At 38.0% G+C, this 27885-nt stretch overlaps 1 protein-coding gene across 3 annotated transcripts in view; it reads left to right on the top strand.

The window, feature by feature from the left end:
- Positions 1 to 27885, top strand: part of DYNC2H1 (dynein cytoplasmic 2 heavy chain 1) — a 395598-nt gene that overhangs the window by 356329 nt on the left and 11384 nt on the right. For all 3 annotated transcript variants that reach the window (XM_043892886.1, XM_043892813.1, XM_043892970.1), the window contains 3 exons: positions 6371 to 6480; positions 9490 to 9571; positions 23488 to 23604. In XM_043892886.1, the coding sequence (XP_043748821.1) occupies positions 6371 to 6480; positions 9490 to 9571; positions 23488 to 23604 (309 nt within the window). The remainder of the gene's footprint in view (positions 1 to 6370; positions 6481 to 9489; positions 9572 to 23487; positions 23605 to 27885) is intronic.

Raw genomic sequence — 27885 nt, 5'->3', positions numbered from 1 at the left:
AAAAGGCAAGAGAATTCCAGAAAAACATCTACTTATGCTTCATTAACTATGTTAATGCCTTTGATTATGTGGATCACAGCAAACTGTGGAAAATTCTTCAAGAGATGGGAATACCAGACCACCTTAACTACCTCCTGCGAAACCTGTGTGCAGGTCAAGAAGCAACAGTTAGAACCAAACATGAAACAACAGACTGGTTCCAAATTGGGAAAGGAGTACGTAAAGGCTCTATATTGTCACACTGCTTATTTAATATCTATGCAGAGTAAATCATGAGAAATGCCAGGCTGGATGAAGCACAAGCTGGAATCAAGATTGCCAGAAGAAATATCAAAACCTCATATATGAAGATGACACCACCCTTATGGCAGAAAGTGAAGAAGAACTTAAGAGCCTCTTGATGAAGGTGAAAGAGGAGAGTGAAAAAGCTGGCTTGAAACTCAACATTCAAAAAACAAAGATCATGGCATCCGGTTCCATCACTTCATGGCAAATAGATAGGGAAACAGTGGAAACAGTGGCAGACTTTATTTTCCTGGGCTCCAAAATCACTGCAAAGACATTGCTTTGCTGACAAAGGTCCATCTAGTCAAATCTATGGTTTTTCTAGTAGTCATGTATGGATGTGAGAGTTGGACTATAAAAAAAGTGAGCCCCGAAGAATTGATGCTTTTGAACTGTGGTGTTGGAGAAGACTCTTGAGAGCCCCTTGGACTGCAAGATCAGAACAGTCAATCCTAAAGGAAGTCAACCCTGAATATATGTTGGAAGTATTGATGCTGAATCTCCAATGCTTTGGCCACCTGATACAAAGAGCCATCTCATTAGAAAAGACCATGATGCTGGGAAAGATTGAATTCAGGAGGAAAAGGGACAACAGAGGATGAGATGGTTGGATGGTATCACCAGCTCAAGGGTCTTGAGTTTGAGCGAGCTCCAGGAGATGGTGAAGGACAGGGAAGCCTGGTGTGCTGCAGTCCATGGTGTTGCAAATAGTCAGACACAGCTGAGTGACTGAACAACAATGAATTTCTTAATATTGCAAATAATTTTAAATGAGCAAGCCTTAATAATCTCTTGATTATTTCCTTAATTACATCCCAAGAAAAGGAGTTACTGAGTAATATGGCTTGAATATTTTTAAAGCTTTTGGCACATTAATCAAATTACTTATAAAAATATTGCACCAGTGTATACTCTACAAAAATTTTGTCCTTGTAGTGTACTTGCCAACACTTGAGCTTTATCATTTCTCATTCTGCTATTCTGAAGGACTAAAAGCATATCTTACTTTTTTAAATTAACATAACCATTAAGGATGATACTATCTTTTATGTTTCGATAAGCATGTACACAATCTAAAGTTATTTTAATGTTACTATTTCATTTCCATATTTGTGGAAAATATTTTTCCAAATTTAATTTCAGTGGCTTTTACCTTTTTTATGATAATTTTTATATACAGAATTTTTTATAATCTAACATATTTTTCTAATCAGACTTAATCTTATTTTTCCCTTTGTCTTGAATTGGCTTTCTTTTTTCAATATTAGTTCAACTCTGAATGTAATTAACATAAATTTAGGCTGGATAAGAATTAAAGTTTAAACTTTTTTCCTCCAAAAAGTTAATCATTTTCCACTAGCCCTGTCTGTTGAACTTTTCCATCTCCCAGTGTTCTATGATAACCACCATTTAGATTTGTTTCTATATTTAAATGATTTAACTTACTCCTACGTCTTTAAAAATCTTAGTTTTGAGTAATATATAAAACAGTTGGAAAACATTTTTGAGTAGTATTTACAAGAAAAAAGATACAGAGGTATGGTTGATTTATTTCTGAATTCTGGCATAAAGAATGATACTCATCTATATTTACAAATGAACAATAAGTTAACTAGATGTTAAATTCTTAGCAGAACAGCCTTTTCCTTCAAAATTCTATATATTTTGGTCCATATAGGAGCAGATCATTCATGATACATTATTCATGTCTAGTATGATTTTTCCACTTAATCTCTTTTAGCACAGTGATTTATGCATGTTTGGTCTCCCCTAACTAGATGATAAGCTCCTTGCCTTCAGTAAGTGTTTCTGAATGAGTGAAGGAATGCCCTTTCTGTTTATGCATTCTACTTCATCATTAGCCTTTTTAAAATAAAATCTTGCAGTATTTTTAAATTGTCCTGTATCACCTGGGAAAAATCATTTTCTGTATATTATAGTAAGGAAATGTTGACCATCTCTGTGGTTCATCCTAACTTAGAAGTTTTTCTGTCTATGAATCTTGGTGTGTGTGTGTTTATAGTATTTAAGAAATTGTCCAACCCCACTAAGTTGTTCAGTTCTATTATTTATTTGCTTACATCCGTAATTACCTCTATTACATAGCATTTGAAGAATTATAGATATGTAGTCTCATAATCATAGGAGAGGCACAGGTCTTATGTTTAGTCTCAAGTATAGTCCTTTAAAAAGAGCATGGCCTGTACTCTGGAGTGGAATAAAGGAGAAGCATTTACTGAAAAATAACTGCCAGTAATGTCTGTAACTTTGTTGAAAGCTCAATCCAAAGCTCATTAAAGATTATGCTGTTTAATTGTCTTTATTTCTGTTCTTTTAAATTAATATAAATGTCATTTAAAAAAATGACTAATTCTGTTTAATTGTCTTTATTTCTGTTCTTTTAAATGAATATAAATGTCATTTAAAAAAAAATGACTATTTCTTAGACCAGTCTTAGGCTTACAACAAAATTGAGATGAAGGTACAGTGATTTCTCATATACTCCCTGCACCAACACATGCATAGCCTCCCTCACTATCAACCCTGAAGAACTGTACGTTTTTACCAAGGGTGAGTCTGTGTTGACGCCTCTAATCACCCATGCCCATAGTTTACCTTGGGGTGCACTCGATGATTAGCATTCTGTGGACTGGGCAAACATACAGTGGCATATACCCATTATTTTAATAACATGCAGGGTGTTTTCACTGCCCTAAAAATTCTCTGTTCTTCCTATTTATTATCTCTCTCTGTTCCCTCATCCCTGCTAACCACTGATCTTTTTACTGTCTCCACAATTTGGCCTTTTCCAAAATGTTATATAGTTGGAATCATAATATGTAAAGTTTTTTTTCAGAATGATTTCTTTCACTTAGATGTATGCGTTTAAGTTTTCTCCATGTCTTTTCATGGCTTGATAGTTCATCTGTTTTTAGTACTGAATAATATTCAATTGGGACAATATACCAGAGTTGATTAGTCCATTCACCTACTAAAGGATATATTTTTGTTGCTTCCAAGTTTTGGCGATTATGAATAAAAGCTTCTATAAACATACATGGGCAGATTTAATGTAGTTATGAAAAATTTAAAGGGCTTTCCCAGTGGCCCAGCTGATAGTCTGCCTACAATGCGGAAGACCTGAGTTCAATCCCTGGGTTGGGAAGATCTTCTGGGGAAGGGAACGGCTACTCAGTCCGGTATTGGCTCTTTATTTTGTGTAGTTTCCTGTTCAAAGATATTATTATACATTAAAAGTTTCTTTTTTTATTTAAACTTTATCTTATCAAATATTGGTTTAAGTTTAATTACTATAGATTAATAAAAACATTTTTACTAAGAAGCTTATTCTTGACTAATTATTTTAATTGAAACTTTAATGAAGTAAAATTCTGATTATCAGCCACACTCTAACTTTCAATTAATTTGAACATATGCACATTCATTGTTAGCAACAACTCTTGGAGTTTTTGAATTCAAAATTAAAGGATTTTTTTAAATAATAGTATAATTTGATACATTTATACAGTAAGTGATTATTTTAAAATAGTTGTTTTAAGATAATAGAAATTAATATTTACAATAAAAATGGGTCATGGAAGCATAATTTATTGTCTATGGTTAGATAATGAAAATAGAAGGCAGATATAAAATATTTGATAAGGAGTAAATAATCTTTGTTATGTCTAATTTTAAATTAGTTGAAAAATAAATGCTTTGTGGTATATCTACTTTATGGACTGTTATTTAAAAGTGTCATTATTAAAAGGATAATATCTAATAAAAAATCACTATACTTTGTTAAAGAGATATCTTTTTAATCTTTTCTACATTTTAAAAAATCCATATATATTTATTTATATTTTGGGGAAGTGAAGTGAAGTCGCTCAGTTGTGTCCAACTATTTGCGACCCCGTGGAGTGTAGCCTACCAGGAACCTCAGTCCATGGGATTTTTCAGGCAAGAATACTGGAGTGGGTTGCCATTTCCTTTTCCAGGGGATCGTCCTGACCCATGGATCGAACCCAGGTCTCCCGCGTGGTAGGCAGACACTTTACCATCTGAGCTACCAGGGAAGCTACAGGCTGGTAGCATGTTTTGGCGGGGGCGGGGGGGGGGTGTTGAGGAATAATAGAAGAGAAATGAATCTAGGCTTTAGGCTTTATTTTAATTAAGAATGTTTTCCTCCCAAATAGGCCATTGATTTATCTGTAAATTTGTCTTGATTGAATGATTTATTTTAGTAACACTTGTTTTAAAATTTTAAATAATTCCTCATAATTAACTTTATATGGGTAGTAGTTCAAAATCTTAAATTTAACCATTAACATAATTGGTTCTGAACATATTTTCGTCAGATATTCTGTTTGTATCTTTCTGAGTAATAACTTGTGAAGTCTATGCTTTTTTTTTTAAATCTAAAAAAAGATGAGTGGATATACATAGTATATGTGTAAGGATTCACCTTGCTATACATCTAAAACTAATCCAACGTTATCAATCAACTATACTCCAGTAAAAATTTAAAAAGAAAAATACAATCTTTTCTAACTTTAAAATCAACATATTATCAATTGGTGGATGGAATAGGAACGTTTTTGCTACTCATTGTAGGGTAGGAATAGTAGTCAAATGCATGAAGATATTAATTAATGCAAGCACACTAGCTTTGGAGATTTTAATTTCTCCTGTTCTATACCTGCTGACAGATACAAATGCTTGGATGGATAACAGAGTGTTATAGGACATGAAACTCAGCCTTTCTACACAATAATCTTGTAGTTGCGAAGTCTTGTCCGACTCTTTGCAACCCCATATAACTGTAGCTCACCAGGCTCCTCTGTCCATGGAATTTCCCAGGCAAGAATACTAGAGTGGTTCCAGTGGAGGAGTCCCTTCTCCACTACACAGTAATACATTAAATAAATTATTTTTCCTAGAATTTATAAATCATGCAAAATTAATTACTGAGTAAATGAGAGTTCTGAAAGTTGCTGTGGTACCATCTCTGTGTACCAGCTGGAATAGCATACTGATTAAGAAATTGTCAGTAAATCTATCTGTCTCTTAAGGCACAATAGCACTGCCAGGAAATATTACAGAGAAACAAATCATCTGAGTTTATTATCTGACTCCAACACTTTGTGACCTTGGGCAAGACCCTTAACCTTACCATGCCTCCATTTTCTGATTGTAAAATGGGGATATAACCAACTTCAGGACTGTGGTAAGCATAAAATTGGCCAATACATGGAAAGCATATAACAAATTTGCACACGACTTTGTTGTTTTTGTTATTTGTTCCACATATCAATCTTTCATTATACTTATCAAACATACTTTATGATAATGTTTCTTTCTCCAAATGGAGTATAAATTGATTTACAAAGTGGCAGATAAGTAGAGAAGACTATTAAAAAAAACATGTTTTAACAAAAAAATTATTTTTTCTTGGACATTACTCTCCACTATAATACTTGATTTAGTAAAATGGCAAATTTACTATTAAATCTGGAACACAAATCCAGTTTGCCTTGCCAAGAATTGGCAACCTTGGAAACTCTAGTTTTAGACCCAGATGCTCAGTATCTCCAGAGCACACTTTGAAAGGTTAGTCATCAGTAGAAGAAGTACTCGTCCAGACTTAAATGCCATATATGAGATTAAATATCATATTTCACACTTTTTATTCTGAGTAGATCTCTACTAACAAAAAGATCCCCTGGAGAAGGGAATGGCAACTCACTCCAGTATTCTTGCCTGGCGATTTCCACGGACAGAGGAGCCTGGCAGGCTATAGTCCACAGGGTCGCAAAGAGTTGGACTCAGCTGAGCAACTAAGTACTGACAAAAGGTTGTGCAAAGAAGCTTTTTCTGTGTGATAGATGGATATTATGCCAAAAAGCCACAGTAGATTTCATAACATACAGTGGAAGTTTCTTCCTTACACATCATTTCAGAGCATTTGGAAATTGCATAACTTCCTCATTGAAAATGATTTCTGCATAGTTATTCCTTAATAGATCTTTATCTTTCAAATCTGCAAAGTTTTTAAATGTGTATTTGTGTATTTCTCTCCTTCTAGAACTGGGTAGAGAGAGCTGAAAAGCAGACTCTTCTCTCTGACACACTTGACCTATCAGAACTCTTCCATCCAGACACGTTTCTCAATGCTCTTCGCCAGGAAACTGCAAGGTAAATAGAGTGAAGTACTTACTTGTCTGAGAGGGTAATTGCACACATTGTTCACTTCTGATCACATTTGCTTGATTGTCAAGAAATAAATTTATTGTCAAATCCAAGTAGTTGTGTTATTTCTTAGTATTTTACTGCTAATAACAGTTAACTTTTACAGAGCATTGCTTTCGAAATATGATGTGATTTTTTAATTAGAATTCAAATAATCAAACTCTAATTTTTAACATTTTGGTCATTTATCTTTCTAGACCTATTGTGTCCAATATGGTAGGCAGAAGTCAAATAGAGCTATTTAAATTGTAATGAATTAAATAGGATTAAGGCTGCCGTCTATGGGGTCGCACAGAGTTGGACACGACTGAAGTGACTTAGCAGCAGCAAGGAGACCAAGATGGTGGAGGAGGAGGTTGTGGACCTCACGTCCCTCCATGAACACTTCAAAAATACATCTATATGTGGAACAATTCTCACTGAAAACTCACTGGAAACTAGTAGAAGAACTCCTTTAAACCAAGGCTGTAAGAAAAAACACTTATAATTGGGTAGGAAGGAAAGAAAAGCAACCAAGTCAGGACCTATGACCCTGAGAAGGAAACTCAGGGAAAAGGGGATTTTATGGGCAGACCCTCATACTACGTCAAATTACAGACTGGGCATCCCATTGCTGGGGTCCTGCCTGGAGGAGACAAACCCCCTTTGCTGGCTGGAGGACTGTTGGGACAGACAGAAAGCATGAGGAAGGCAGGACTCCATGCAAGACAAGTGTATGCACGCTGGTTAGCCCTGAGGCAGGGTGGACAGAGGTCTGCTGAGCAGCTGCTGAGCTTCCCTGACTGCTTCATCATACGCCCGGGCCCGAGCCAAGCAAACCTCTGGCCCCACGTGCTCCGTGCCGCAGTGTGGCGCTGGACCCGAGGTGACCAGGACGGGAAGAGACTGTGCCTTGGGAGGCAGAGGGGACTCGGTCCTGAGCTGGCCCCGGGGGCTCTGTGGTGGCCATTGTTGGCACCGACTCAGCAGCATCCCGGATTCATGAGAGCAGCGACTGTATCCTACAGCTTAACTTCCCACCCCTTGGGGGTGAAAGAAAACCACACAGGCCCTGCCTCCCCTGTGGAACATGGAGGGTGCTGAAGATGTGATCAGCTGGGAGAGACACAGAGGCCTTGCCCCCACGGCGGGGCAGAGAGCGGGCTGCTATAACGGATGCATGGTTTCCTGTGACCGCCTCATCTCATGCCACAGCCCAGGCGAAGCAGACACACTGGCCTCGCTCAGTCCGTGCCTCAGCACAGCGCTGGATCTGGGCAGGTGTGGGCAGGAAAGACTTGACCGTGCGCTGTGTCTGAGCGGAACCACGGATGCCTACACAGGCAGCGCCCTGGGCAGCTTTACACACAGGAACCTCACTTGCTTCAGCACTCCCCTCCGGGGACATAATTCCTGGTGTGGGGAGAGGCGAAGACACACACTTAATGGGGATGGAGCCAGCTCATGCCTCACGCACAGGTCTTCTACTCCACAGAGGATCAGACCCTTCCCTTAATAGGGCGGGGATGGCCACTGACCAGAGAGGACGTTTTGCCTCACACCCCGGGCCGACCCTGTCTTCAGATTCAAGCCTTACCAAAGTGATAGCTGCCAGCACACTCTGAGGAAAGACGTGATTGGCACCCGCATCAGATCCAGCTCTCCCATCAAAAGCTTTGAGCATGTGGCGTCTACAGCAAGATACTCCCACATAAGAATACCCCTTAAGAATACAGGTAACTGTTTCACCTAAATTCAGAGAGGCAGAGAACAGTAAGTAAAATGAAAAAGCCAGAGGAGTATTTTCAATACTCCTAATTGAAAAAAGCAAGAGAAAACCCCTGAAAAAATAAATAATGAAAGAGAAATAAACAATTTATCAGATAAATTATTAGAAATATTGGAAGTGAAAATGTTAACTGAATTAGGAAAAGAAATTGATCTAAAATATGAGCTTCTTCACTAGGAACCAGAAAATATAAAAACCCAGTCAAAAATAAATAATTCAGTAGCTGAAATTTTTTAAAAAACCACATTAAAAGGAATGAATAGCAGACTAACTGATACAGAGGAACACATAAGCAATCTGGAAGATAGAATAATGGAAATCATCCAGACAGAACACCAGAAAGGAAAACAAAAAAGCAATTCAAGAAACAAATATCTCTGAGAACATTGTATCCTCACTTTTGCATTATATTACTTTCAGAAGAAGAGAGAAGAATGGAAATGTATTTGAGGAAATTATGCTGAAACTTCAAAAACCTGAAAGAGGAAATAGATATCCAAGTATAGGAAGCACGGAGGGTCTCAAACAAATTGGACCTCATTAAGTTTAAAAGCTTTTGCACAACAAAGAAAACCATCAACAAAATGGAATGGGGGAAAATATTTGCAAACAGTACAATAATGGCCAAGGGTTCAGTATCCAAAATATATATATAAACAGCTTGTTCAGCTTAATATCAGAAGAAATAAACAATCCCATAAAAAAGGGGTCAAAGAAAAAATATGATTTCTCAATATACTAGCCACATTTACAGTTCTCAGTAGCCACATGTGAGCAGTGGCTGCCATTTTGAACTGAATGAAAATATTTTTATCTTTTCTGTAGAAATTTCTCTTAGACAGTGCTGACTAGGCTTCTGCGTGGGAAACAGTATTTGATGGTTAAGATCAAACTGTTTTAAGACAAATATGGATTATCCTGTCATAGATAGTCTATAATTTTTAAGTTGGAATGTAATAAAAGAGACACTTCCAAAAATATACTGGGAAAAAATTTAGTTTTTTGTGCTTTAGGGGATCTTCAAATTGGTTGTACCTTGAGATCTTATTATAAATATCAATATTTCAGTTGAGCTGGTAAATGTTTATTGAACTCCCCTCATATATCTGCATTAAGGGTGATAGTTAATATGTTCTATAGCTCCTGAAAATTATTGCTTTCTGACATTTGACATTTCACTTTTACAGAGCTATGGTCTGTTCTGTGGATAGCCTCAAATTTGTGGCATCATGGAAAGGTCGCCTACAAGAAGCAAAGCTTCAAATTAAGGTATTTTAGATATTTATCTGAGTCAAAGATTATATAAGTACCAACTATGATAAAGAGATTCTCCTCCAGTCTCAAAGTCACCAGAGACAGATTGTATTACCTGTGTGAAAAATCAAAGTGAGTTAAGATTTAACATGAAACAGGCTGTACAGAATACAACCTGTTCTAGTACAAAAATAAGAATATTAGGAATATAACGTATTTGAAAATGTAGCTCGTTAAAAAATGATATAAATCTTGAAGTTCTGCTATATTACCTCTTTTAACATTCAAGCTAATAAATACTTGCTATACAGTAAAGTATATGAAAGCTCAGTTGGTAAAGAATGCATCTTCAATGCAGGAGACCCCACTTTTATTCCTGGGTTGGGAAGATCCACTAGAGAAGGGATAGGCTACCGATTCCAGTATGCTTGGGCTTCCCTTGTGGCTCAGCTGGTAAAAAAAATTCACCCACAATGTGGGGTTGCGAAGATCCCCTGGAGAAGGGAAAAGCTATCCACTCCAGTATTCTGGCCTAGAGAATTCCATGGACTACAAGTCCATGGGGTCACAAAGAGTCAGACACGACTGAGCGACTATCACTTTCACTCTCAAAGTATGTGTAAATGCATATTAAAATTTTAAATCAAATCTTGTCCTTAGATAGTTTACAGTTTGTTAATGTATTAGTTCTCTGCTAAAATCAAACCTACCATGTTAAAGCAAATTAAACCATCTTTTGTCATATAAATTTTCATAGCAACTTTATTGCTAAAAGTGCATTCATTACTCTTGCAATAATAGATAATAATATCCATTCAAATATAATGACAAAATTAATGAAGGCCTTTCACCAGCAACTCCAGCCTTCTTCTACATCTTCTTCTTCACGTCTCTACCATTCCTCTTTCACATTCTCACATATAAAATTGCCTTATTGATGCAAAAAACTGACTCATTAGTAAAGACCCTGATGCTGGGAAAGATTGAGGTCAAGAGGAAAAGGGGATGACAGAGGATGAGATGGTTGGGTGGTATCACTGATTCAATGGACATGAGTTTGAAGAAGCTCAGGGGGATAGTGAAGGACAGGGAAGCCTGGCACGCTGCAGTTCCTAGAGTCGCAAAGAGTCAGACACGACTTAGTGACTGAACAGCAGTACGTGATGCTGCATGTTTTAGTATGGTTATCTCTATATATCTATGTTGGTATGTCTTATGAGACTGTAATGTCATTGAAGACAAAGACTGTCTTATCTATCTTCAGATCCTCAGCATCTAGTTCAGTGTTTTAACATGTAATTAAAATTAATGTAAGGGCTTTCCCCGATGACTCAGTGGGTAAAGAATCTGCCTGCAACACAGGAGACACAGGGGATGCGGATTTGATCCTGGAGTCAGGAAGATCCCCTGGAGGAGGAAATGGCAATTCATTCCAGTATTCTTGCCTGAGAAATCCCATGGACAAGAAGAGCCTGGAGGGCTACAGTCCATGGAATCGCAAAGAGTCGGACATGCCTGAGCATGTGTGCATGCGCACACACACACACACACAATTAATGTAAGACTATATTTCTTTAACTTAGTTAACCTTAGGCAACTGACATATCTGAAATTCTGTTTTCACCAGGTCAACAATTTTCTTTTCATATTACTACTACTTTCTAACATAGTGAAAGTATGAGAGAGCCCCATGAGAATAGTCTTTTGTTTTTTTTCAGTTTTCTTGTATCTCAAATACCTCCAGCAATACCTCATACATAATCAACACTCAATTATACTCTTGTTGAATTGTTGAGTGGAGGACCAACAAGAGGAGAGGTACTATAACAGGCCTTATTAACATCAACTGTAATGGTATACTGTGCCAGAAATTTGATCATTGACAATAAGGTAGGTCTTTCCCTTTTGGCTTTATGGGTTACAAAAACATTCTCCCTTGAAGCAAAATTAGCAGGTTCTTGTTCATCCTTTGCATTTTAGCCTTAACCTCTAGCCCATAAAAGCTACCTTAATTATTATTGGTACACATAAACTGTGGCCTAGTCATTAAGGAGAAGAAGGAAACCATGAATCATACACTTTACCTGATTGCGTGGCCTCTTAGCATACACATAGAATGTAGTATCATTATTTAGGTAGACTGCTATAAAAAACAAGGGAAATAAATTTTATTTTATTCTGTGTCAAGGTGTAGTCATATTTCCCGAACTATTTTCCCCCTACTCTTACAAAATGAAATAAAATTATCTACAATCAGAAAATCCCAAGTGTATATGTTTTGTTTTGTAAATGGGGGGAAAAGGCTGACGGTAAAACACAATTCTAATCTTAAGCCACCCAAAACAGAGCCATGTGACTTTTTAAAGTAATTAACAGAGCAGTCTGAGCCTTTGCTGCCTCTTTTATCATGGACATAAATAATAATTTCCTTGACATGTTTATTACAAGGTCTCTGAAAACCTATATATGTGTGTGCATTTTTTATTTATTTCTCTCGATTTGGATTAGGTTTTATTAGGCAGTATGTGTTTTTTTAATTAGAAACAAAAGTATGTTTTAGTACAAAGTTCTCTACCTTTATCTAGTAAAGCAGAATTCTTTCATTTTTCATTTGACATTTACAAAAAGCAACTTTATTGTTAAAAACTAAAATATTTGTTGGTCAGTGTGTTTAGGAATAAGTTTGATAGAATTATGTCTTAAACTTTAAGTTAAAAAAAACATCCCTTCATATGGGATTTTAGTTGATTCAACAGGATTTTTCCTCTCTGGCCCCTCGTTCATGTAAACAATAGGAGCATATTTCCTAACTTCTTACCTGCAGTTTTTATTTCTCAGATAAAAAGTTTTTTATAACTTTTTATAGTTATAACTGCAACCCCTCACTGCAGTTGGCATAATCAGTAAGTTTTAAATAGTTGATTTAGGTTTCTTTTAATCAAATTTTCAATGAAAGGATTGTTTTGATAGGAAAATTTTGGATTTGAATTATATTTGAATTTTATTGTCACTGTAAAACTTAACTGGCTTTAAATTTTTTCAGTCTCTACCACCCTAGACTGAATTCAGCTAGTGAAATCTTCAAGCAAGGCTGTAGTTCCCACATCAATCAATATCTCAAACCCTTTAGACCTGCTTAACAGAATATGTATGTGTATTGATTTTTTTTAGATCCTGAACGTGGCCCTCTAAAATTTCCTCACTTCCATTATTGATTTGTTATTTGTTAACAGCAGTTGTGAAACTTAGTACTAGAAAATGCATCAGTCAAACACCTGTTCAGCCTTCGTGCTTGATCTTACCCAAGGCTGGGAAAGTTTGGCTCTGGCAAACCTGGGACACTTCCAGTTCCCTCCTTGACCGCCAAAGCCTCCAAACACAAGGGCAAAATCAAGTCTTCTACCTTGGCAAATCAGGCTTATTAAACATTTATACTCTTGTTAGTAATGCACAGTTCTCTGAGACACCTGAAAGCTGCTGCTCCTTTGGGACCTAGTAGCATATTAAAGCCACTTACGATTACCAGCTCATTTCGGCTGCTTCATGCCAGGCTAGGGTTTGCCCATTTACCAAGTGGTTATTATACTATTTGTATTTCAACTTCCTCTCTTTTAAGCTTACCAGGAAATAAAAGTTAAAACAATGAGGAAATTGGAGATTCAGACATTTGTGGTTTCATGAGGAGAATGGGCTCATCAGAATTAGGAGTTACAAGCTTCAGACACATCTTCCCCAAATGAGTGTGAGCTGCCAGTTGTAGCTTATCAGTCCAGCAGTGGAAAACTTATCAAAAAAACAACCCTTAAATCATTCTTTTTTTAACTGATATTTTGAAATAGTTTATTGGCATTACTATGGCCTTATGTCTACCAAATATTGATAGTTATAGTCCAGAGGAAAATACAAAATACAACCCCTATCTCTTCATCTTTCCACTCAAATAAACCAACCAGTATTTAGAGACAGGACCTCTTTTTTTTTTTTTTTTTTAATTAAAGGATAATTGCTTTACAGAATTTTGTTGTTTTCTGTCAAATCTCAACATGAATCAGCCATAGGTATACATATATCCCCTCCCTTGTGAGCCTCCCTCCCACCTCCCTCCCCAGCCCACCCCTCTGGGTTGATACAGAGCCCCTGTTTGAGTTTCCTGAGCCAGACAGCAAATTCCCGCTGGTTATCTATTTTACATGTGGTAATGCAAGTTTCCATGTTACTCTCTCCCTACATCTCACCCTCTCCTCCCCTCTCCCCATGTCCATAAGTCTGCTTCTCCACTGTTGCCCTGTAAATAAGTTCTTCAGTACCATTTTTCTAGATTCTGTATGTATGTGTTAGAATACGATATTTATCTTTGTTTTTCTGACTCACTTCACTCTGTATAATAGGTCTAGGTTCATTCACCTCATCAGAATGGGCTCAAATGTATTCCTTTCTATGGTTGAGTAATATTCCATTGTGTATATGTACCACAGTTTCTTTATCCATCCGTCTATGGACAGCTAGGTTTTTTGCATGTTCTAGCTATTGTAAATAGTGCTGCAATGAACAGTGGGATACATGTGTCTTTTTCAATTTTGGTTTTCTCAGGGTATATGCCTTGGAGTGGGATTGCTGGGTCACATGGTGGTTTTATTCCTAGATTTTTTAAAGGAATCTCCATACCATCTTCCATAGTGGCTGTATCGATTTACATTCCCACCAACAGTGCAAGGGCATTCCATTTTCTCCACACCCTCTCCAGCATTTATTGTTTGTAGACTGTTTGATGATGGCCATTCTGACTGGTGTGAGGTGATATCTCACACCTATCTTGTAGTTTTGATTTGCATTTCTCTCATAATGAGCAATGATGAGCATCTTTTCATGTGTTTGTTAGCCATCGGTATGTCTTCTTTGGAGAAATGTCTATTTAGGTCTTTTTCCCACTTTTTGATTGGGTTGTTTGTTTTTCTGGTATGGAGTTGCATGACCTGCTTGTATATTTTGGAAATGAATCCTTTGTCTCATTTGCTATTATTTTCTCCCATTCTGAGGGTTGTCTTTTCACCTTGCTTATAGTTTCCTTTGCTGTGCAAAAGCTTTTAAGTTTAATCAGGTCCCACTTGTTTGCTTTTGTCATTTTAAGACATATATTTCTGATAGTTTTCATTTTTAAAACTGAGCACTTAATGTGAATGTCCTTATATTGTCATTATCAAGTAGATACTATTTTTAAATCATGGAGGAACTTTAAGAATGCTTAGCAATATGATTTTCTCTGAAAGTCAATCTCTAAAATGATTTGGTGTTTGTAAAATAATGTGATATAAAACTAGGTCAACAAAAAATTATTTTTCTTAAAAACTTAAGTGACTGCAACAGTCAAAGGTTTTAAATCTGATATTCTTGTAGCATTAAGTGCTTTGGGTGTCTTACTGTATTTACACCAGTTTAACGGGCTTTCAGAGGCTTCTCTCGTGGCTCAGTGGTAAAGAAGCTGCCTGCCAGTTCAGGAGACACAGGTTTGATCCTTGACCCCAGAAGATCCCACATGCTAGGGAGCAGCTAAGCCCAGGCACCACAGCTGCTGAGCCCGTTTTCTAGAGCCCGGGAGCTGCAACTACTGGGCCCACGTGCCGCAACTGCTGAGGCCCGCGCTCTCTAGAGGCCATTCTCTGCAACGAGAGAAGCCGCTGCAGTGAGAAGCCTGCACTGCACAGGCAGAGGGTGGCCTCCGCTTGCCACAGCTAGAGAAAAGCCCACGCAGCAACGAAGACCCAGCACTGCCAAAAATAAATGCTGCTGCTGCTGCTAAGTCGCTTCAGTCGTGTCCAACTCTGCGCAACCCCATAGACGGCAGCCCACCAGGCTCCCCTGTCCCTGGGATTCTCCAGGCAAGAACACTGGAGTGGGTTGCCATTTCCTTCTCCAATGCATGAAAGTGAAAAGTGAAGTCGCTCAGACCTATCCGACTCTTAGCGACCCCATGGACTGCAGCCTACCAGGCTCCTCCATCCATGGGATTTTCCAGGCAAGAGTACTGGAGTAGGTTGCCATTGCCTTCTCTGGCCAAAAATAAATAAATAGATACAAATTCTCAAAAAGAAAAATAAAAGCCTTTCAATTCTTAGTTGACTATACTCTTTCATAGCCTGGCCAACTTAATGCTATCTTCTCATGCCCTCCAAGTATAGTAGGAGGCTGAGAACTGGCTGCAATTTCCTGTTTGGGAAGTCTCTCTACTCTAAAACCTCTGACTTGACTTGACACCTTACTGAAAAAAATTCAAAGTGCTGGGATTATGTACTGAGTTCCATTAACTGTTCTAGTCCTTCCCCAGCTTTCAAAAACTTCTAAGAAACCTGTTTGTATTTCTTTCTGGAATATAACTTTCCCTAGCATGTTCTCCTTTCTTCAACCTACATCAAGCCACATACATAATTTTATATTTTCTAGTAGTGACACTAAAAATATAAAAGAAACATAAAAATATTTTTAGTGTTATTTTATTTTACCTGATATATACAACATATATTGTTTCAGCATGTAACAAATATTTTACAATTATGAATGACATATTTTACTTTCTCTTTTCTTATACAAAGTCCTTGAAATCCATCATATATTCTGTATTTATGACACATCTCATTTCAGACTTGTAACATCTCAAGTGCTCAATAGCATATGTGACCTTGGCTACTGTATTAGACAGTAACTAGACAGAGAAGGTAATTCCCTAGAGAAAATTAAATATTATTTTCTGGCATTCAAGTTTTTTCCCAATCATTTTTAGTTCTTTTTCTTATTAAAAAATTAAAAACAAATACAGAAGTGGAAAAAATAGTAAAATGAATCTCCATATTCAAAGTTTTCAAGATTTAGATATATTTCTTCTTTTTCTCTTTTTTTATTGTCTTTGCTAAAGCAAAGTCCAGGCATTTTACTTCTCCATTTCTCAAAAAAAATTTTCTTATATAAATGCAATATATTATCACACATACAAAAATTAACAATATTTCCTTGGCATCATTCAATAGCCAGTTCACAGCAATATTTACCACTGTCTAAAAAAAAAAAATAATAATTTCCAATAGTGTGTTCAAATTCAGGTCAAAGTCCAGACATTGTGTTTGGTTATTGTGTGCTTTATGTCTTTTCACACCTAGATCAAGTTCGTCTTTTTATTTCATACCACTGTTTGTTAGAGAATCAAGGTCACCTCTCCTGTAGAATGATGTTTTCCTGGCATTCTCTTGCTTTATCTATAACCCAACGGATGTTGGCAATTTGATCTCTGGTTCCTCTGCCTTTTCTAAATCCAGTTGAACATCTGGATGTTCTCAGTTCATGTACTGTTGAAGCCTCGCTTGGAAAATTTTGAGCATTACTTTGCTAGCATGTGCAATGGGTGTGATTTTGTGGTAGTTTGAACATTCTTTGGCATTGCCTTTCTTTGGGATTGGAATGAAAACTGACCTTTTCCAGTCCTGTGGCCACTGCTGAATTTTCCAAATTTGCTGGCATATCCAAATAATTTCCAATAAAACCTTTATTTTGTCTTATTTAAATGGATGCAGTATATAAAATAATTCTCAATGTCTCAAAACTAGTGGATGGATTAACTTAAATGAACAGTAATAGCTAATACTTATTGAGCACTTATCGTATATCAGGCAATTTTCCAAGTATTTTGAATATGATGTTAGAGGAAAACCTCTATTTCCCTTTCCTGTAGTTTTTCCATGTGGAGGAATATTTACCAATGTTCATACTCCTAGACACTCTCTACCTTCTATCTGACTCTTCCCTTTCCAGGAAAGGTGTCACTTTATCTGATTATGAGTTTGAGTCAGGAACCCAGGGCTGAATACTGTGCCTTCCTATGCTTTTCTCTTGGGTTACGTATTCTGCTCTGCCCCTTCAAGGTAGTCCGTGATCTGGTGTAGCTGGCTCCTTAGTGTAGTACTGTCATAACTAGGAGGTAAGCCTGCCAAATTCTTGTGTTTAGTATTAGCAAGTACATTTGCCTGGAGATCTATTATATCCATCAAACTATCTTTTTCCAGGAAAAAAAGTAGTATTTTAGGCCTCTCTGCTTTTTCTCCTTCCATTGATGCAGAATTGCAGATGAAACAGGGTACCATTTGTTGATACCACTCCAATCTCTGATATATCAATATTATCATTTTATTATATAAAAAATAGATATTGCTTTTTGAAAGTCCATGTTTTAATTTTCTTTAAATTCTGGAGTTAGAGAATGATAGAGGATGAGAGAGAAAAGGACAAATTTAGAGGATTTTATTAGAGGTGGTGGCAGCCATTGGTAGTTGATAGTATATGGGAAGTTCAGGAAATGGGACCAAGAATGTCTCCCATGTGTCTATTAAGCAACTACATGGTCAGTAATGTCAGTTATTGAAATAAGGCTCTAAAGGACAGTATTTAACGCCCTACCAACCCCCTGGTTAAAAGAGGAAGAGGAGAAGGGGGTAGTAGAGGATGACTTGGTTAGATAGTGTCACCAACTCAATTGAACTTGAGCAAAATCTGGGAGACAGTGGAGGATGGAGGAGCCTGGCATGCTGTGTAGTCCATGGGTTGCAAAGAGTTGGACACGACTTAGTGACTTAACTACAGCAATATACGTATTACATAGTCAAGTTGTGATGCTGTCAGTGGAGACCACTTTTACAAATTTCTGTAGAGACCAGTTGAGCTCAAAACTCAATATATATCTCAGTTTATATCTCTGTATATGCATATTGAAAAATCAAATTGCCAACATTCGTTGGATCATGGAGAAAGCAAGGGAATTTCAGAAACACATCTATTTCTGCTTCATTGACTACCGTAAAGCCTTTGACTGTGTATCACAGCAAACTGTGGAAAATTCTTAAAGAGATGGGAATATCAGACCACCTTACATGTCTCCTAAGAAACCCATATGTGGGTCAAGAAGCAACAGAAATGGACATGAAACAACAGACTTGTTCAAAACCTGGGAAGGAGCAATGAGGCTGTGATTGTCACTCTGCTTATTTAACTTAAATGCAGAGTACCTCCAGTCTTCCCAGGTGGCTCAGTGCTAAAGAATCTGCTGCCAATACAGGAGACATGGGTTCGAACCCTGGGTCAGAAAGAGCCCCTGGAATAAGAAATGACAACCCACTCCAATATTCGTGCCTGGAAAATACCTTGGACAGATGAACCTGGTGGGCTACAATCCAAAGGGTCACAAAGAGTCAAGACACGACTGAGCCACTGAGCATGCATGCACTCAAGATACATCTTGTGAAATGCTACGCTGGATGAGTCAGCAGCTGAAATCAAGATTGCAGGAGAAATATCAACAACCTCAGATATGCAGATGATAGCACTATAATGGCAGAAAGCAAAGAGGTACTAAAGAGCCTCTTGATGAGGGTGAAAGAAGAGAGTGAAAAGGCTGGCTTAAAACTCAGCATGCAAAAAACTAAGATCATGGCATCTGATCCATCACTTCATGGCTTTGCCATGGGGAAAAATTGGAAACAGTGGCAAATTTTATTTTCTTGGGCTCCAAAATCACTGCAGATGGTAACTGAAGCCATGAAATTAAAGGTAAATTAAATTCCTTCCTTGGAAGGAAAGGTATGACAAACCTAAACAGTATTAAAAAGCAGAGACATCACTTTGTCAACAAAAGGTCCATATAGTCAAAATTATGGTTTTTCTAGTAGTCATTAGGGTTAGGGTTAGGGTTAGGGAGTTGGAACATAAAGAAGACTGAGCACCAAAGAACTGATGCTTTCAAATTGTGGTGCTGGAGAGGAGTCCCGTGGACAGCAAGGAGATTAAACTAGTGAATCCTAAAGGAAATCAACCCTGAATATTCATTAGAAGGATTGATGCTGAAGGTGAAGCTTCATCACTTTGGCCACCTGATGCAAAGAGCCGACTCACTGGAAAAGACTGACACTGGGAAAGATTGAAAGCCGTAGGAGGAGAGGCAGCAGAGGGTGAGACAGTTAGATAGTATCACCAGCTCAGTGGACGTGAATCTGAGCACACTCCGGGAGGTAACACGCAGGAGAGCCTGGCGTGCTGCAGTCCATGGAGTCACAGAGAGTTGAACATGAGTTAGTGATGGAACACCAACAATAACATATATACTATGCATATTACATAGTCAAGTTGTGACACTATCTGTGGGGACTGCTTTTACAAATTTCTATAGAGACCACCTGAGCTCAAACCTCAGTGAAATTTCTGAAAGAGGCCTTAGAAGAATTATGTTGCCTAGGGACTTTCTAGGGCTTTCCTGATAGCTCAGTTGGTAAAGAATCTGCCTGCAATGCAGGAGACCCCGGTTTGATTCCTGGCTCGGGAAGATCCCCTGGAGAAGGGATAGACTAGATAGGGATTTTCTAGCAGTGAAATTAGCAAGCACTTAAATTTTAATAAAAAATGGGCCAAAGAACTAAATGGACATTTCTCCAAAGAAGACATACGGATAGCTTATAAACACATGAAAAAATGCTCAACATCACTCATTATCAGAGAAATGCAAATCAAAACCACAAAGAGGTACCATCTCATGCTATCAAAAAGTCTCCTCTCTTACATGCTGGAGAGGGTGTGGAGAAAAGGGAACCCTCTTACCCTGTTGGTGGGACTGCAAACTAGTACAGCCACTATGGAGAACAGCGTGGTTCAGTTCAGTTCAGTCACTCAGTCGTGTCCGACTCTTTGTGACCCCATGAACCACAGCACGCCAGGACTCCCTGTCCATCACCAACTCCCGGAATTCACCCAAACCCATGTCCATTGAGTCGGTGATGCCATCCTACCATCTCATCCTTTGTCCCCTTCTCCAGCCCTCAGTCTTTCCCAGCATCAGGGTCTTTTCCAATGAGTCAGCTTTTCGCATCAGGTGGCCAAAGTACTGGAGTTTCAGCTTCAGCATCAGTCCTTCCAATGAACACCCAGGACTGATCTCCTTTAGGATGGACTGGCTGGATCTCCTTGCAGTCCAAGGGACTCTCAAGAGTCTTCTCCAACACCACAGTTCAAAAGCATCAATTTTTAGGTGCTCAGCTTTCTTTATAGTCCAACTCTCACATCCATACATGACCACTGGAAAAACCATAGCTTTGACTAGAAGGACCTTTGTTAGCAAAGTAATGTCTCTGCGTTTTAATATGCTGTCTAGGTTGGTCATAACTTTCCTTCCAAGGAGTAAGCGTCTTTTAATTTCATGACTGCAGTCACCATCTGCAGTGATTTTGGAGCCCAGAAAAATAAAGTCAGCTGCTGTTTCCACTGTTTCCCCATCTATTTGCCATGAAGTGATAGGACTGGATGCCATGATCTTAGTTTTCTGAATGTTGAGCTTTAAGCCAACTTTTTCACTCTCCTCTTTCACTTTCATCAAGAGGCTCTTTATTTCTTCTTCACTTTCTGCCATAAGGGTGGTGTCATCTGCATATCGGAGGTTATGGATATTTCTCCCGGCAATCTTGATCCCAGCTTGTGTTTCATCCAGCCCAGCATTTCTCATGATGTACTCTGCATATAAGTTAAATAAGCAGGGTGACAATATACAGGCTTCATGTACTCCTTTCCCTATTTGGAACCAGTCTGTTGTTCCATGTCCAGTTCTAACTGTTGCTCCCTGACCTGCATATAGGAACAGTGTGGAGATTCCTTAAAAAACTGGAAATAGAACTGCCATATGACCCAGCAATCCCGCTGCTGGGCATACACACTGAGGAAACCAGAATTGAAAGAGACACATGTATCCCAGTGTTCATCGCAGCACTGTTTACAATAGCCAGGACATGGAAGCAACCTAGGTGTCCATTGGCAGATGAATGGATAAGAAAGCTGTAGAATACTACTGAGCTATTAAAAAGAATGTATTTGAATCCTTTCTAATGAGGTGGATGAAACTGGAACCTATTATACAATGAAGTAAGTCAGAAAGAAAAACCCCAATACAATATGTTAATGGATGTATTTGGAATTTAGAAAGATGGTAATGATGACCCTATATGCGAGACAGCAAAGGGGACACAGATGTAAGAACAGACTTTGGACTCTGTGGGAGAAGGCAAGGGTGGGATGATCTGAGAGAATAGCATTGAAACATGTATATCACCACATGTGAAACTTATCACCAGTCCAGGTTCAATGCATGAGACAGGGCGCTCAAAGCTGGTGCACTGGGACAACCCAGAGGGATGGGGTGGGGAGGGAGGTGGGAGGGGGGTTCAGGATGGGGGACACGTGTACACCCGTGACTGATTCATGTCAGTAGATGGCAAACACCACTGCAATATTGTAAAGTAGCCTCCAATTAAGATTAATTAATTAATTTAAAAAATTTTAATTTACTTTTCTTCAAGGCTATACTTAAGCACTTTAAGGGTTGTATAACAACAACCCTTAAAGTGGCCTGTATAACATCATATCAGTGGTACAGAAAGAATACTGAACTTAGGGATTCAGTAATTCTGTTTTTATCCCAATTCTTTCGCTGACAATCAAGTTGTTTATGTTTTCATGGTAAAGCAACTAATCAGAACTATTTGTCAAGTTCTGTCTACTAGTACTCTTCCCATAACTATCCTCTAACTGTAATATAGTTGAAAATGATTTCAGCTCTTTGAACTTAATGCATTCCCTTACCTCTAAAATTCTGTAGTATGTTAAAACTTCAAAGGCACTAAACAATATTTATAAAATTGTTTTATTTTCTATCAAGTTCAAATTGTGAGAATATAGATATGATATGAATTCAAAATGCAGACTCTACATTTATTATCAGAAAATGAAAGAATGAACTTAGGAAATATGAAGCTAATTTTACCAAAATATTTATATTTTTATTTTCATAATTTCATAAACCTACACTAAGGTTAATTTAGAGTAAGAGATGAACTCCTTTTTTGTTTGTTTGTTTTTTTAATATATTTATTTTTGGCTGTCTCTAGTTGCGGCTGGAGAAGGAAATGGCAACCCACTCCAGCATTCTTGCCTGGAAAATCCCATGGACAGAGGAGCCTGGTGGGTTGCAGTCCATGGGGTCGCAAAGAGTCTGGCACAACTGAGCTATTTAACACCTACACTAGTTGAGGCACGTGAGTATAGTTGGCCTGTGGAGTGCGGAATCTACTTCTCTGACCAAGGACTGAACCCGTGGAAGACAGATTATTTTTTTTTAATTTATTAATGAATTTTAATTGGAGGATAGTTACTTTACAATATTGTGGTGGTTTTGGCCATACATCGGCCTGACTCAGCCACAGGTGCACATGTGTCCCGCATCCTGAGCCCACCTCCCTTGCACCCCATCTGCCTGGGCTGTCCCAGAGCACTGACTTTGGGTGCCCTGCTTTGCACATCAAACCTGCAGTAGGGAAGACAGGTTCTGAACCAGTGGATCACCAGGGAAGTCCCCAAGAGATGAACCCTTTTTTTTCCTTTTTTTATTCTTCTTTCAGCTGTGTGTGACATGTTAAGAATTATTTTGCATTAACCTTTCTGAATTTTGTTCTGTTCTTTAGAAAATGATGTCAGAATTCCAAGCCAGGAGCATTTGTTCTTTTCTCTAGGGTGCTTGTCTTTACCCCTCCTGGAAAAAGAGCAATGTTTTGGCTTTTGTCATTATATTTCTGTTAGTGCCAAGGCACATGCAGTTGTATAACTGATGACATTTATAAGTATTTTTTTCACAAATATTTGCTAAAATTCAGGATTCAGACTAAAGGAAGCTCACAGTGAACACTGGTCCAGGCCTTCACCTTCATTACTCTCAGATAAAATACTGTAATCTTTGTTTAACACTGTTTGAAATGTATAGTTAAAATGGAAATTGTCACCTTCCTTCTGAAGATATAATAGAGTAACTCCTGTCGTTTCAGACTGTAATATGTATTTTAATGGTTTGTATATCTCTATGGCAGATCAGTGGCTTACTGCTGGAAGGATGCAGTTTTGATGGAAATCGACTTTCTGAAAATGAGCATGATTCTCCTAGTGTATCGTCAGTTCTCCCTTGTTTTATGGGCTGGATTCCACAGGTAATACATTTTTAACAGGGACAAGTTTAATTTAATTAATTCATTTTTGGATTATATTTTTTTAATAAGATGTTCTTGGCCTATGAATTTTTTGTTTACTTTTTAACCTCACCTTCATTTGAACAAATTTATACTCAAAATACTGTGTCCTTTATAATATTTAAGATATATAAGACTTGTTTTTTCTTTGAGGGGGGTGTTAATTCTAGAAGATCTTATAGGTCCTCATAGAACCATTCAAATTCAGCTTCTTCAGCATTACTGGTTGGGGCATAGACTTGGATTACTGTGATATTGAATGGTTTGCCTTGGAAATGAACAGAGATCGTTCTGTTGTTTTGAGATTGCTTGCAAGTACTGCATTTCGGACACTTCTTGACTGTGATGGCTACTCAATTCTTCTAAGGGATTCTTGCCCACCATCATTATAGGGGACAGGAATGCAAAAGTAGGAAGTCAAAATATGTGTTGAATAACAGGCAAATTTGGCCTTGGAGTACAGAATGAAGCAGGGCAAAGGCTAATAGAGTTTTGCCAAGAGAACACACTGGTCATAGCCAACACCCTCTTCCAACAACACAAGAGAAGACTCTACACATGGACATCACCAGATGGTCAATACCAAAATCAGCTTGATTATATTCTTTGCAGCCAAAGATGGAGAAGCTCTATACAGTCAGCAAAAACAAGACCAGGAACTGACTGTGGCTCAGATCATGAACTTCTTAGCACCAAATTCAGACTTAAATTGATGAAAACCACTAGACCATTCAGGGATGATCTAATCAAATCCCTTACGATTTTACAGTGGAAGTGAGAAACAGACTCAAGGGATTAGATCTGATAGACAGAGTGCCTGAGAACTATGGGTAGAGGTTTGTGACATTGTACAGGAGGCAGTGATCAAGACCATCACCAAGAAAAGAAATACAAAAAGGCAAAATGGTTATCTGAGGAGACCTTACAAATAGCTGAGACAAGAAGAGAAATGAAAGGCAAAGGAGAAAAGGAAAGATATACCCATTTGAATGCAGAGTTCCAAAGAATAGCATGTAGAGATAAGAAAGCCTTCCTCAGTGATCAATGGAACGAAATAGAGGAAAACAATAGAATAGGAAAGACTAGAGATCTCATCAAGAAAATTAGAGATACCATGGGAATATTTCATACAAAGATAGGCACAATAAAGGACAGAAATGGTATGGGCCTAACAGAAGCAGAAGATATTAATAAGAGGTGGCAAGAATACACAGAAGAACTATGCAAAAAAGATCTTTATGACCCAGATAACCACGATGGTGTGATCACTCACCTAGAACCAGACATCCTGGAATGCGAAGTCAAGTGGGCCTTAGGAAGCGTCACTACAAACAAAGCTAGTGGAGGTGATGGTATTCCAGTTGAGCTATTCCAAATCCTAAGAGATGATGCTGTGAAAGTGCTGCACTCAATATGCCAGCAAATTTGGAAAACTCGGCAGTGGCCACAGGACTGGAAAGGTCAGTTTTCATTCCAATCCCAAAGAAAGGCAATGTCAAAGAATGTTCAAACTACCGCACAATTGCGCTCATCTAGCATTACATGCTAGCAAAGTAATGCTCAAAATTCTCCAAGGCAGGCTTCAACAGTGCATGAAACATGAACATCCAGATGTTCAAGCTGGATTTAGAAAAGGCAGAGGAAGCAAAGATCAAATTGCCAGCATCCATTGGATCACCAAAAAAGCGAGAAAGTTCCATAAAATCATCTACTTCTGCTTTATTGACTATGCCAAACCTTTGACTGTGTGGATCACAACAAACTGTGGAAAACTCTTAAAGAGATGGGAATAGGAGACCACCTGATCTGCTTCCTGATAAATCTGTATGCAGGTCAAGAAGCAACAATTAGAACTGGACATGGAAAAACAGACTGGTTCCAAACTGGGAAAGGAGTACGTCAAGGCTGTATATTGTTACCTTGCTTATTTAACTTAATATTCAGAGTAAGTACATCATGAGAAATGCTGGGCTGGATGAAGCACAAGCTGGAATCAAAATTGCCAGGAGAAATATCAATAACTTCAGATATGCAGATGATACCTTATGGCAGAAAGTGAAGAGGAACTAAAGAGCCTCTTGTTGAAAGTGGAAGAGGAGAGTGAAAGAGTTAGCTTAAAACTCAGCATTCAGAAAACTAAGATCATGGCATCTGGTTCCATCACTTCATGGCAAATAGATGGGTAAACAGTGGAAACAATGACTGACTTTATTTTTCTGGGCTCCAAAATCAGTGCAGATAGTGACTGCAGCCATGAAATTAAAAGATGCTTTCTCCTTGGAAGAAAAGCTGTAACCAACCTACAGCATATTAAAAAGCAGAGACATTACTTTGCCAACAAAGGTCTGTCTAGTCAAGGATATGGTTTTTCCATTAGTCATATATGGATGTGAGAGTTGGACTAAAGAGAAAGCTGAGCGCTGCAGAATTGCTGCTTTTGAACTCTGGTATTAGAGAAGACTCTTGAGGGTCCCTTGGACTGCAAGGAGATCAAACCAGTCCATCCTAAAAGAAATCAGTCCTGAATATTCATTGGAAGGACTGATGCTCAAGCTGAAACTTCAGTACTTTGGCCACCTGTGGTGAAGTGGTGACTCATTTGAAAAGATCCTGATGCTGGGAAAGATTGAAGGCAGGAGGAGAAGGGGATGACAGAGTATGAGATGGTTGGATGGCATCACCGACTCAGTGGACATGATTTTTAGTAAGCTCCAGGAGCTGGTGATGGACAGGGAGGCCTGGTGTGCTGCAGTCCGTGGGGTTGCAAAGAGTCGGACATGACTGAGCGACTGAACTGAACTGATACGACATTTTAAAGCCTTTATTTTGTTATGAAAAGAATAACATCATAATTTTAATTTCTAAATAGGTTTTAGTCTAATAAAAAAAAAACGCTAAATGGTTGTATAAACTACCAGTGTTCCTGTTATTTTCAGCAATGTGCTAAATGCTTTATATACTTTACCTTATATACTTTTCTGAGTAGCCCTGCAAGGTGGATATTATTATTCCTATTTTCAAATGTGGAAATGTGTTCACATAGCTTAAATGAGGAAATATGTGGTCACATAACTTAAATGTGTGTTCACATAGCTAAGCATGCAGAAATCGAAAGCAGCAGAATATTAATACTCATCTGGCTTTTATATCATGCCATGTCATTATGCTCCTGATTGACAAATGAAGAAAACTTCTTGACAGAGACTTATTAAGTTAACTTTTCCCTTTTAAGGGGCTTCCCCTGTGGCTCAGCTCGTAAAGAAAGAATCCGTCTGTAATGCGGGAGACCTGGGTTTGATGCCTGGGGTTGGGAAGATCCCCTGGAGACGGGAAGGGCTACCCATGCCAGTATTCTTGCCTGGAGAATTCCATGGGCTGTGTAGTCATGGGGTCCAAAAGAGTCAGACACAACTGAGTGACTTGCACTTTCCCGTTTAAAACCTTCAATTTTTGAAAGATCTTTTAACAATGGAATGTGAGGGATATTTGTCTTTAAAATAGGACATATTTGTAGATGACGTGTGTAACTTTTACTTAACAATAGAATTTTTAAATGTAAGTATGAATACATGTAAGCTTAAAGTTCTGACTATGTATATATAGTCACCAACAAAACAATTTCTTATATCATTTACTATAAGAAAAAATAATTTTCTAGTTGGGAAATATTTCATTGAATTTTCCAATTATTGTAATTCCTTTTGTAAAGTAAAAAATAAAAATCAGAATATGTATTTTAAAATAGAAACTAATAAAACTACAGCAGTTGCTGCTCAGAGTTATATAAGAGCATCCTCTGACCTAAAAGAACATAGATTTCTGAGAAACTCTCCATTTCCCCCTGCCGTATAAGCTTCAGTTTCTCTTATGAAATGAGAGAAGGTGAAATTATTTTATTTCTATCAAGCTATTGATTCATGTAAGAAATTGGTATATCAAACAACTAAGGATTACACACATTAGGTGTATGAACCAGATTGAAAGTTACATATAAAAGTTAAGGTTAGGATAACATATGAAGTTGTACATGAGGCCAATTTTTTAATTATGTAAAGTATTAATTCTTTGGCAAACAAAATTAAAAGCTATATAGTGACCTTGATGAGGAGGGAAGTAGGGCATGTATAAACTGGTTCACTTACGGTGCTAAGTCGCTTCAGTCGTGTCCGACTCTGCGACCCCATAGATGACAGCCCACCAGGCTCCCCCGTCCCAGGGATTCTCCAGGCAAGAACACTGGAG

The sequence above is a fragment of the Cervus elaphus genome, chromosome 1, assembly GCF_910594005.1.
Source record: "Cervus elaphus chromosome 1, mCerEla1.1, whole genome shotgun sequence".
Classification (NCBI taxonomy): domain Eukaryota; kingdom Metazoa; phylum Chordata; class Mammalia; order Artiodactyla; family Cervidae; genus Cervus; species Cervus elaphus.
This window is presented reverse-complemented; position numbering and strand designations above follow the sequence as displayed.